The following is a 12,995-nucleotide window of genomic DNA, read 5'->3' on the forward strand; positions in this document are numbered from 1 at the left end:
AAATCTAGGCATAGTACTTGAACAGACATTTCTCCAGAGAAGATAAATAGCTATTCAGGGCATGAAAACATTCTCTCTACATCACTAGTCATCAGAGAAATGCAAATAAAAACCACAATGAGACATCACTTTATACCTATTACAGGGGTCATTACAGAAAGAAAACAGAAAGCAAGTTTTAGTGAGAATGTGGAGAAACTGGAATGATTGTACATTGCTGATGGGAACGTAAAATGGTGCAACCACTATAGAAAATAGTATGTGAGATCTTTAACAAATATAGAATTACGATATGCTGCAGGGACTCACACAGATATTTGTATACCAGTGTTCACAGTGCATTATTCACAATAGCCAAAAGGTAGAATCAACCCAAATGTCCATTCTGTAAATGGATAAACAAAATGTGGTATACTTACAACGGGATATTACTCAACCTTAAAAAGAAAGGAAATTCTGATATATGCTATAACATGGATGAACCTTAAAAACATTGTGCTAGGGCTGGTGGTGGTGTGGCTCTTGCCTATAATCCCAGCACTTTGGGAGATGGAGGCAAGAGGATCCCTTGAGCTCAGGAGTTTGAGACCAGCCTGGGCAAAATGGTGAGACCCTGTCTCTACAAAAAAATTTAAAATTAGCTGGGTATGGTGGCACATGCTTGTGGTCCCAGCTACTCAGGAGGCTGAGGTAGGAAGATCACTTGTGCCTGGGAGGTTGAGGCTGCAGTAAGCCATATTTATGCCACTGCACTCCAGCCAGGGCAACAGAGCAAGACCCTGTTTCCCCCTAAAAAGAAAACATTGTGCTAAGGAAAATAAGGCATATGCAGGCCTATTATACAAGGACGCTTGTACAAGTATGCAAGGACGCATATTGTATGATTACACTTATGTGAGGTACCTAGAATAGTCAATATCATACAGTATAGAGGTTATTAGGCGACTGAAAGAAGACAAGACGGGAATTATTATTTATGGGTACAATTTCTGTTTGGGATGATGAAAATGTTCTAAAAGTGAATGATATTGATGGTTGCAGAACATTGTGCATGTACTTAATGTCACTGAATCGTGCATCTTAATGGTTAAAATAGTAAGTTTTATTTACCTATTTTATATCACGAATAAAAATGCCTCACTTGGATCACAAACATCTACAAAATTCTACAGATAACATATTAGTCAAAAGAAGCTGCATGCCTTCCTGCTAATATTAGGAACAAAGCAAGGATGTCCCCTCTCACCACTGATTTTCAACATTGTAACTGTTTTTAGCTAATGCAATAAGACAAACAAAGGAAATGTATACATATTAGGAAGAAAGAAATTAAGCTGACTTTGTTCACAGATAACATGATTATCTAGGTAGAACATCCCAAATAATCAACAAAAAAGGTTTCTGGAACTAGTAAGTGATTATAGCATGGTATCAGGATGAAAGTTACTATACCAAAGTCAATTATTTTACTATACAATAGCGATGAACACTTTGGATTTGAAATTAAAATTAAAAACATCACTTACATTAGCACCAAAACGAGGGGGAAATACTTATATATAAATCTAAATACATACAAGATCTATATGAGGAAAACTACAAAATTCTGATGTAAGAAACCAAAGGAGATGTAAATAATAAATGAAGAGACAGTCCATGCTCATGGAAATGAAGAGTTGAAGTTGAAAAGATGCCAGTTCTTCTCAACTTGATCCATGGATTCAACACTCCCAATCAAAATCTAGCAGGTTATTTTGTGGATATTGACAAACTTAATTCTAAAGATGACATGGAAAAGCAAAAATCCAGAATAGCCAACACAATGTTGAAGAACAAAGTTGGTAGACTGACACTACCAACTACAGGATTTACCATAAAGGTGGAGTAAACACAATAATGTGGCACCGATGACTGAATACACAAATAAATCAATAGAATAGAATACAAAACTGAAAAATGGATTCACACTAATACAGTCAACTGAGGTTTGACAAAGAAACAAAAGCAATTCAATGGAGAAAGGACAGCCTGTTTGACAAATAGTACTGAAACAACTAGACATCCACATGCCAAAAAACAAAACAAAACCAGAACCTAGAGAAAGATCTTAGACCTTTCTTTTCTTCCTGACATGTATCACTATAAAACTCCTAGGATAACATAGGAGAACATACAGGTGGCCTTGAGTTTTGCAATGACTTTTTAGATACAAAACCAAAAGCACAATTCATGAAAGAAAAAATTCATAAATTGGACTTCATTAAAATTTTAAAATTGCTCTGTAAAAAAACACTGTTTTTTTACTATATCCCACTGTTAATAGAATGAAAAGACAAGCCAAGGATTATGAGAAAATCTTTGTAAAAACATCTGATATAAAGGCTATTTATCTAAAATACACAAATAACTCTTTAAACTCAACAATAAAAAGCAACCCAATTAAAAATGGTCTAAACAGACATGTCACCGAAGAATCTATACAGATGGCAAATAAAGATGTGTAAAGATACTCAACATTATGTGTCATCAGGGAATTAGCAATAAAACAATGAGTTACCACTACACACCTATGAGAATGGCTAAAATCCAAAGCACTTACATCACCAAATGCTGGCAAGGATGTGGCGCAGCAGGAACTCTCATATATTGGTAGGAATGCATGATGAATGGTACAGTCACTTTGGAAGAGTTTTGCAGTTTCTTACAAAGCTAAGCATAGGTCTTCAATAAGCACACACCAGCTAATGAGCTGAAAACTTACATCCACATGTTTTATGTATTTTTTTGTATCTTTTATGTATATTTTACCATTTTAATCATTTTTAAGTGAACAATTCAGTGGCATTAAGTACATTCACAATGTTGTGCAATCATCGCCAGTATTTACCTCCAGAACTTTTTCATCATTCCAAATGGAAACTCTGTCCCCATCAAGCAGCAGCTCTGTTACCGTAACTGCTTCCCTTGCCCCCTGCCCCAGCCCTGAGTAACCACTGTTCTACTTTTTGTTTCTATGAATTTGACTACTCTAAGTATACCATGTAAGTGGAATCATTTGTCTCCTTTTCATTTTTTGTAATTTTGTCAGACTGCTCTTTTTGTATCTCTTACCTTTTGTTCTCATGTGACTTTCATCTCTATCAAGGTGTGCTTTTCTCTCCTCTTTCCTTCCTGAGTTTCGAGTTTGCCCTCTCCTATTTTCTTATAATCTATTATTTAATCCCCCACAGCCTTCCTTTGGGCTAACTCTTCCGCTCCCGCCCCCAAAGACCATGTTTCAGTGTCTTAATAGATTGTGAGAATTACACATCAGAATGCTTCATCTTTTGTAAAGGTATCTCCTTTTTCCTTAGAGTTACATGCACGTGTACGTGTGTGTAGTGTCTATGGACCTGTGTTTGTTCTTTTCTATTACTGATCTGTGAACACAAGCATTTATATTGGCATTTGCTGAAGAAGAGTGTGTTGAAAGTTAGGAAAGGTATCCAAGGCAGTCTGAGGCTTCAATTCAGGTCTGCTATCTTAAACACCTTTCATAAAATCTGCTATTCCCAGCTATGGAAATATGTGCAAATAGTCAATACACATGAAAAGGTGCCCATCATGATTAGTCACTAGGGAAATGCAAGTCAACATCACCAGGAGTTATCACTACAAGCTGGGTGCAGTGGCTCACACCTGTAACCCCAGCACTTTGGGAGGCCGAGGCCAGTGGATCTCTTGAGCTCAGGAGTTTGAGATTAGCCTGGGCAACATGGCAAAACCCTGTCTCTACTAAAAATATAAAAATTAGCCAGGCATGGTGGCATGCACCTGTAATGCGAACAACTAGGGAGGTTAAAGTGAGAGGATCCCTTGAGCCCAGGAAGCAGAGGTTGCTGTGAGCTGAGATTACACCACTGCACTCCTTTTTTTTTGAGACTCTGTCAAAAAAAAAAAAAAAAAATCACTACGCATCCACCAGAATGGGTAATTTTTTTAAAATCAAGTTTTAGAAAGGAGCTGCTAGACTGTGTCACACATCACTGGTGGGGAATATAAATTGGTATAAACACGCTGAAAAATTATTTGGCCTCTGAAGTTACACATGTATTTACTTTCACCCAGAAATTCTGTAGTGGTGACTGGGTAGGGGCCTAAGAGGAATGCTGGTAATGTTCTGGGTCGTAGACACAGGTAGGTAAACTCTGTAATAATTTACTGTAGGCACTGTTTTGTATTTATGTAGTATCCAATGAAAATGTAATGAAATTTGGGCCAGAAGGTAGAAAGAACTCCTGGGTACACACTCATTACCTTAGTCCTCCTGAGGTTTAAATAATTAAAAGTGTCTGTTTCATCCTTGCCTTTAAGAAAACTCTCTCTGCTGACAACTGAGGAGATCAAAGATCTAAAGGTTGTGGTGGAGAAGGGTCATGGAGTAGATAACCCACAATAAAAACAAAAACAAAAACTTGTTTTTTTTAGCTGAAAAAGGAGGATGGAAAAGTATAGTGGGCAGGCATACTAAAATCACTACAGTCTACTGCATTCCTGAAAGGAGTGGTCTGTGAGGACTCACTCCTTACCCCTATATCCCACTGTGGTGATTTCATTACCCATAGCTACTTAAATCAATGGTGTATTATATTCAAAAGCTGAAGGGAGGATGTTTCAGCTTGGGAGTGTAGTAAAAGAATTCCCAGTCCTCTCTTTGGTTCCATAAATGTATCACCTTGTTCTGTTAAAGCACTTGGATGTAATTTTAAAATATGCCCAACAAAATGCCATCAGTTGATTTTTCTAACTAATAAAGAAAATGTTCAAGAGTTGGTAGAAACTCTTGGTGATTATGCCATTAAAATCAGAGTACCTCGTTTGTAAGAAATCTTCGGCCGGGCATAGTGGCTCATTCCTGCAATCCCAGCACTTTGGGAGGCTGAGGTGGTAGATCATGAGATCAGGAGTTTGAGACCAGCCTGACCAAAATGGTGAAACCTCGTCTCTACTGAAAATACAAAAGTTAGCTGGGCATGGTGGCAGGCGCCTATAATCCAGCTACTCAGGAGCTTGAGGCAGGAGAATCGCTTGAACCCAGGAGGCGCAGTGAGCTGAGATTGCGCCACTGCACTCCTGCCTGGGTGACAGAGTGAGACAAAGAGAAGAGAAGAGGGGAGGGGAGGGGAGAGGAGAGGAGAGAAGATAAGAGAAGAGAAGGGAATAAATCCTCACATCTTATCCTCAGCAAAAGCAGCAGTTCTTCGCTACTCAGTGATTAATTTGCCCTAGGTAAAGCCGATTCCTGTTCTAATGCCACACTGGAATTCTGTTCATTATTTACTTTTTTTTTTTTTTGAGATGGAATGTCACTATTTTTGCCCAGGCTGGAGTGCAATGGTGCGATCTTGGCTCACCGCAACCTCCGCCTCCCAGCTTCAAGCGATTCTCCTGCCTCAGCCTCCCGAGTAGCTGGGACTACAGGTATGCGCCACCACCCCGGCTAATTTTGTATTTTTAGTAGAGACGGGGTTTCTCCATATTGGTCAGGCTGGTCTTGAACTCCCGACCTCAGGTGATCCACCTGCCTCGGCCTCCCAAAGTCCTAGGATTACAGGCGTAAGCCACCGCACCCAGCCCATTATTTACATTTTTTTAAAAAATGGAAGCATGATTCATAGCTCAATTTACATATTTATTATCTCAGCATTTAGAACTGGTTACTCTTTCAGATCAGATAAACAAAGATTATTGGGTACACTCTGTGGCAGACTTTGAGCTGATTTAAACATTGCTGCTACACGGTTCTAGATACTGATATTGGTTGGCTGGCTTCCTATGCACAAGCACTCCTCAGTTACTTACATAACTGAATTAAACACTTTGTGTATATGTTGGAGGCTACTGTTTTTCTTTGTTATGTAAGCCTGTTTGCCTTCTCATCTACTGTCTCCCAACTTTAACCATGGTATTTCCAGATGGGCTGGATTTTTTTGTATTTGTCCAAAGCAGGCAAGTGAGAAGTAGAGGTGAAGAGTTTGATGGTCTTGCTAATTTCCTTGCTTTATCATGAATCTCCTTAAGCTTCAAGTTACAGGTTGTTGAGAAAGCCGCAAAAGTAGACAGTGCCAAGACACTAAGACTAGAGTATGTGAGAGTGTAGCATTCATTCATTCATTCAGTAAACACTTACTAGCACCTACTGTGGGCCAGATTCTATTCAAGGTACTAACATTACAATGAACATGAACAACAAAGACCCTGACTTTACAAGACATTCCAGTGAGGAAGACACATTAAAAACAACAAACAAACAGATACATTTATATTAAGAAAAATAAAACAGGGTCAGGGACAGAAAGTAGCAGAGACTGATATTTTAGACATGGTCGTCAGGGAAGGCTTCTTTAGGGAGGTAATATTGAAGCAGAAATTGAATTACGTGAGAATGATAGCTGGACACTACAGGCAAAGGAAACAATGCAAAAGCCCTGGGCTGGGAACGCGTTTAGAGTGCTCAGTAGTGTACAGCAAGGGAGCCGCTCTGGCTGGAACTAAGTGGGAGAATCCTACACAAAGAGGTTGAAGATGTCGTTAGGGGCCAGGGCATTTAGGGCTTGTAGAATATGTATAGAAAATTCACGTTCTGAATTTCATTCTAAACATGAGAGGAGGCTGTTGGAAAGTTTTAAGCAGTGAATTAACATGATCAGGGTACCTTCGGACACCAACGGCTAGGTGGAAAACAGCCTACAACAAAGTGTTATCAGAGTCCAGTCATGAAAGAGAAACTAGTTAATTCATGTAGAGGTAATTTTAAGAGTAATAGATGTCAAAAAGAATAATGGGATGACATTATAGATTAAAAAAAAAAAAAAAGCAGCTAAAAATACCCTTAGCTGGAACCCATGGAACTGCACCAGCTACTGTGCCATTTGGAGACCTATCACTTTCATCCTCTGTCTACTAGAGAGATGCCACCTTGACCATGGAAGGAATTCCTAAAGAATAATCCCTCCTCCACTTTCACTATAGAAATGGGCAGCAACTGCCACACGATTGAATCCAGAAGCAGTAAGTTACTCTCTATCTCCTGCCTTCTGATTTCCTTGTAGTGCCCCCTACTGGCAGAAGCCAGCAGGCATGACAGCCTGGGAAATGGGGTTCACACACTCTAGGCCCCCGCAGTAGAGTATAAAAGGGCAAGTGTAGAATTGAAAAATAACAACCTCTAGAGTCAAGAGTAGAAGCAGGGGGCCGGCGAGGTGGCTCACATCTGTAATTCTAGCACTTCAGGAGATTGAAGGAGGCGGATCGCTTGAGCCCAGGAGTCGGAGACCAGCCTGGCCAACATAGCAAGTCCCCATCTCTACAAAAAATACAAAAAAATTTAGCCAGCCGTGGTGGCACATACCTGTAGTCCCGACTACTTGGGAGGCTGAGGTGGGAGGATCACTTGAGCCTGGGAGTTGGAAGCTGCAGTGAGTCATGATCAGGGCCACTGCACTCCAGCCTGGGTGACAAGAGTGACACCTTGTCTCAAAAAAAAAAAAAACCCAAAAGGGTAGAAGCAGGGAAACCATCAGGATGCCCGGCCTGCTTTTTTCTTTTTCATTTTTTTCCCCTCATCTGTGGTAATTTAGCCAATTCAAAGGCCTTATTCTCCATATTTTCAACTTTCCTTCAGATTTGACCAAGTCAGGTAGAGCTGGTCGAGCCCAATGGGAAAAAGACCAAAACAACAACAGAAACAAACAAAGAAACTGTTAAGCAAAATAAACGATCGCACAATTTGTATTATTGAGTGCTCTAATGGTAAGGAGAAATTAAGACCAGTTGGTTGTTAATGTTAACTTTAGTCACTAAGGTGAGTTTCCAAGACCAAACTCCAATTCAGGTCCTTACCTAGGAACAGGGCCCAGGCTCAAGACTGCTCTTTACTATTTTAGAAGGAGGAAAAAAACTCAGACTCACCTTCCCTGCTGGAAGCCAGATGAAATTCCAGAAACGAGTTGCCTGCTCTCCAGCGTCCTGGAAGCAGGAAAACTCGCCTTCCTTGTTGGGAGTTAAGTAAAACTGCAGAAAAGAGGTGTACAGCAAAACAAACCTTATATCTCAACTAAATTTTGGGAGACCAGGGATTCTCTGGAGTGTGGAGCTCCCAGATCTCAGCAAATTGTCCTGTTTGAGTAATAAAAATAGCCCAAGCTGGTACCAAGCACTGATAGATTTGTCAAAGATCAGGGCTACCTCCACTCAGAGTCACTTCCTTTGGCTGCCAGTTTGTAAACCAAAACCAGCTCTCAATCAGTTTGGAAGTTTATTTTGCCAAGGTAAAGGACATGCTTGGGAGGGAGGTCTATGCCTTTATCTAAATATGATTTTGAGGGCTTCAATATTTAAAAGGGAGGAGCGGGCTGGAGGGGAAAGGAGGAGAACATGGTCATTACTGAATCCACACACTGCACAAATAGAAAAAGGAACAGGCAGGGAAATAATCAATTATGTATTTGCCTCCAGCTCTGTGAATCAGCACTTCACTAAAATAAGGTGAGGACAGGGCAGCTACCTGTGGGGACATTTAACCTTTTATCTGTAGCTATCTGCTTTGGAACATACAGAAAGGCAGTTTCTTGCATGACTCAGCTTTCTGCTTAATTTTTTCCTTCTGGTGGGTTTTTGTTGTTTTGTGTGTAAGTGGGGGGTTCATTTGGGCCAGGGCCCGGAGTTATTTTCTTTTCACAAATATAGCCTCTGGAGTTCAGAGGAAAGGCTGGGATTACAGCCTTCTGTGAGCACCATCCATGGGATTACAGGAGGAAGTGGCTGTGAAAAGATAAGAAGACCTCGTACTAAGCCCTGGGCACCTGAACACCTAAGAGGTCAGGAAGGGGAGAAAAATCCAGCAAAGGAAAACCCAGAGAACCCGGCCAGTGAGCTAAAAAGAAAAGTGCAGAAGAGTGCAGGGAAATGGTAAAGAAAAGAAAGCTTTCCACAAGACAGGACCGATCAGCTGAGCCAACTGCTGCTGAGTAGTGACGAGAGCTGAAGTCTGTCGCCCAAAAGGCAGTAAGGCGGGTGGGGGAAACCTGAGGGCAGCGGGTTCTCTCTTGGGAGCGGGAACATGTAAGGGTGTGCCGCGGGACAAATGCAGCCTGGGGAGAAGCTCTGAGTAACGGACGTGCGAGGATGATGCTTGTGCACGAAGGAAATGACCACTGTCCCGGCTCCGCGGGAGATGAACCCGGGCTTTCCGCCCTCAGGGACTAGCTCTCCAGGGAACCCGGACGGTCAGTGCCGGTCAAGTCGAGGCAGCTCCTCGCTGAAGGAAGGAACACGGGACAGGGAAGCACAAAAGGGAGCGCTAGGCCTCCTACTCCGTCCATCTGGCCACGTTTGAAGAGCCACGAAATGGAGGAGGGAACCCCTCTGAGCGTGCCGGAGCGGAGACGGCTCTCCGTTGCAGTCCGGACGCTTCCGGCCGGGCGCCCACTGCCAGCGGCGCGCTCTCCGCCTGCTCCTCCAGGATTCCTCTTCGTCCGTTCTGGGGCTGCCCCGGGGCGCTCTCAGTAGGATGGCCAACACCTTCCCTCCATCCCTACACCGCCCCGCCGCTCCCGGGCCCGTGGCCGCGCTCCGCTCCCGCACTGCGCACTCCAGCCCCCACATCCTAGCCTGCTGCCAGAATCCGGGGGAGGGCGGGGGCTCGCGTGGGCGAGGCCGCCGTCCGGCCGGCGGCTGTCACGTGGGCCTCCCGGGCCAATAGGCGCAAGGTTTTGGGTCAAGCTCAGTCAGCCCCAACTGGGTCTGGCAGTGGGACTAGGCGGGCCCGCAGGCCGCGGCTGAGCGAGCGAGCTAGCCCTGGGCGAGTGAGTTGTGGCTGCGGGTCGGCGGTGAAGACAACCCCCGGAGGGAGGCGGAGGGAGGGGAGGCAAGGCCCGCACCTGCCTGCATCCCGCCTCCCACGCCCCAGCGCCCTCCGACCGTGCAGTTCTCTGCAGGACCAGGCCATGGAGCGCGAAGTACAGCGGGTCCGCCAGGCATTCCTGTCCGGACGGTCGCGATCCCTGCGGTTTCGGCTGCAGCAGCTGGAGGCCCTGCGGAGGATGGTGCAGGAGCGCGAGAAGGACATCCTGGCGGCCATCGCCGCGGACCTGTGCAAGGTACGCACGCGTGCGGCGGGGCGCGGGGAAGCTGGCCCCAGCCGCGCACTTGCGGGCCGGAGCTTCTGCTGGGTTTTGTTTTTGCTTTTACATTTCGGATTACTCCAGCACTGGGAGTATGATCCCCAGCAATACAGATAAAGCCAAAGTTCCCTCTGACTTTCCCTGTCCTCTAGCACTCTATTGTTGTCCATTTTTCTGTTACATTTGTGATTCTTTTCCTTATGATGTGTAGGAACTCTGTATATTCTGGATTTCAGTAATTTGTCAGTTTACCGTATTGTATATACTTTCTTTGGGTTTCTTTCTTTTTTTCTTTTAAAGCCAGTAAAATTTAGCAGTGGGAGAGTTGTATACCAACTTTAGTGACAGTAATATTAATAAGTTCTGAATAATCCATTACCCTCAGACCAGCCTCTGGGTCTATTTCTTGCCTTTTAGCTTTGTTTATGGTTCCTTTTGTAGACAGAGTTTTGTTTTTAAGTTATAGTTGCACTCAAATTTTTCTTCATAACTTTGTGTGTTATTAGGTCAGTTCTACTCAAATTTTAATGCACTAACAGACACCTGGGGATCTTGTTAAAATGCAAATTATTGTTCAGTACGTCGGGGGTGGGATCTGAGATTCCAAGTTTCTAACAAGGTCCCCAGTGATATCATATGCCTCTTTTGGATACACGCTTTGTGTAGCAAAGTTTTTATTGTTTTGATTTGTGTGTGTGTGTGTGTTTGTATGTTTGCTTGTTGTTTTGCTTTTAAGACAGAGTCTCACTGTGTCTCCCAGGTGGGAGTGCAGTAGTGCGATCTCGGCTCACTGCAACCTCCACCTCTCGGGTTCAAGCGATTCTCTTGCCTCAGCCTCCTCAGTAGCTGGGATTACAGCGTGTGCTACCATGCCCGGCTAATTTTTGTATTTTTAGTAGAGATGGAATTTCACCATGTTGACCAAGCTGGTCCTGAACTCTTGGCCTCAAGTGATCCACCTGCCTGGGCCTGCCAAAGTGCTGGGATTACAGGTGTGAGCCACCACCCCTGGCCTGTGGTAGCAAAGTTTTAAGTAATGTTTTAGGGTGTTTAAGCATATTCCTCTATGTTTTCTGATAATAGTTACTTTTTTTTTTTTTTTTTTAAAGAGACGAGGTCTCCCTTTATTACCCAGGCTGAGAGTGACTCAATCATAACTCACTGCAGCCTCCAGCTCCTAGGCTCAAGCAGTCCTCCTGCCCCATCCTCCCAGATACTAGGACTACAGGCACAAGGCCGTCATCTTGTTTTTACTTTTTATCTGCATTACATGTATAGCAAAGCTTTACTCTGGGTTTGTGATTTTTCCCTTCCCCACAATCCCCTCAATCAAAGATTATTTTAATAAGTCATAACAGTAGTAGTACTAGTAGCAACTATAAAATTTAGAGTACTTTTGGTGGAAAGGGGCTGTGACATTAAATAAACAAGATGGGATAATTAAGATTCCGAAAAGACTGTGTCATTTAATCATTCTTGAAGAACTAAATGTTTATGTGAGTATGTGTATATATAGGATGACTCAAGAAATATAATAAGTTCCCTGTCCCCAAGAGTTTTAAACTTGGTTGGGAAACAGAGCATACACAGATAAAATGTGAGTAATAGTTATAAACCAGTGCATTAAAGGTGAAATATTAAGATGCAGATCAACAGCATAATTACTGTGATATAGAAAGTATGATCAGAGCAGACCTTTGTTCCTCAAGGAAATCTTCCTGTAAGAGGTAATATTTAAGCCTGGCTTTTATTTACTTATTTATTTTTTTGAGACGGAGTCTCGCTCTGTCGCCCAGGCTGGAGTGCAGTGGCCGGATCTCAGCTCACTGCAAGCTCCGCCTCCCGGGTTTACGCCATTCTCCTGCCTCAGCCTCCCGAGTAGCTGGGACTACAGGTGTCCGCCACCACACCCGGCTAGTTTTTTGTATTTTTTTAGTAGAGACGGGGTTTCACCGTGTTAGCCAGGATGGTCTCGATCTCCTGACCTTGTGATCCGCCCATCTTGGCCTCCCACAGTGCTAGGATTACAGGCTTGAGCCACCGCGCCCAGCCTAAGCCTGGCTTTTAAAGGGTGTGGATTAGTAAAGAAGGATTTACTAGTGGGACTACTACTACTACTAGTGTTACTACTCCCTGAAATAATCTTTGATTTTTTTTTAATATATTAGAGAATTAGCAAGCCCTTATCAAGGGCGTGAAGGGTGCAAAAGGAGTCTGAATGGCAAACCAGCTAGTCTGATAATGCCAGTTGTTGTCACTGCAGGTGTACCTGGCTTGAGTGTTTTGACATTCAGGGCCAAGTATATCATACTTACTCTGCAGGATTAACTGTGATTCTCTTATAACAGAGTGAATTCAATGCGTACAGTCAGGAAGTCATTACTGTCCTTGGGGAAATTGATTTTATGCTTGAGAATCTTCCTGAATGGGTTACTGCTAAACCAGTTAAGAAGAACCTGCTCACCATGTTGGATGAGGCCTATATTCAGCCACAGCCTCTGGGAGTGGTGCTGATAATCGGAGCTTGGAACTACCCCTTTGTTCTCAGCATTCAGCCACTGATAGGAGCCATCGCTGCAGGTCTGGTGCCAGCTTATGTCTATATACCTTTTTAGGGAGGCTTATTTTCTCATTTGTAAATTAAGGATAGTGGCTAATTAAATGCATTTACTTTGGTGATTTGCCTTTGTTTATACCACCAGTGTACTGAGAATTCATTCATATCATACATATTTTTAAATGGGCTGCTGAGGAGATTTGTGTGGCTATGTTTTGAAGCACGTGGAGAATGAACCTGTGGAAGTATAAAGGTGTCTGAGTCAATAGGCCCAG

General features: G+C 43.2%; 1 protein-coding gene across 2 annotated transcripts in view; it reads left to right on the top strand.

Moving 5' to 3' along the window:
* The first annotated feature begins 9,531 nt into the window (after nt 1-9,531).
* ALDH3A2 (aldehyde dehydrogenase 3 family, member A2) overlaps nt 9,532-12,995 on the top strand; it is a 28,105-nt gene continuing 24,641 nt past the window's right edge. The window contains exons 1-2 of one of the 2 annotated variants that reach the window (XM_011958291.1): nt 9,532-10,139; nt 12,512-12,743. In XM_011958291.1, coding sequence (XP_011813681.1) covers nt 9,987-10,139; nt 12,512-12,743 — 385 coding nt within the window. In that variant the 5' untranslated portion in view covers nt 9,532-9,986. The remainder of the gene's footprint in view (nt 10,140-12,511; nt 12,744-12,995) is intronic. The other variant, XM_011958290.1, reaches the window with a different exon arrangement.

The sequence above is a fragment of the Colobus angolensis genome, unplaced genomic scaffold (assembly GCF_000951035.1).
Source record: "Colobus angolensis palliatus isolate OR3802 unplaced genomic scaffold, Cang.pa_1.0 Scaffold466, whole genome shotgun sequence".
NCBI classification, from domain to species: domain Eukaryota; kingdom Metazoa; phylum Chordata; class Mammalia; order Primates; family Cercopithecidae; genus Colobus; species Colobus angolensis.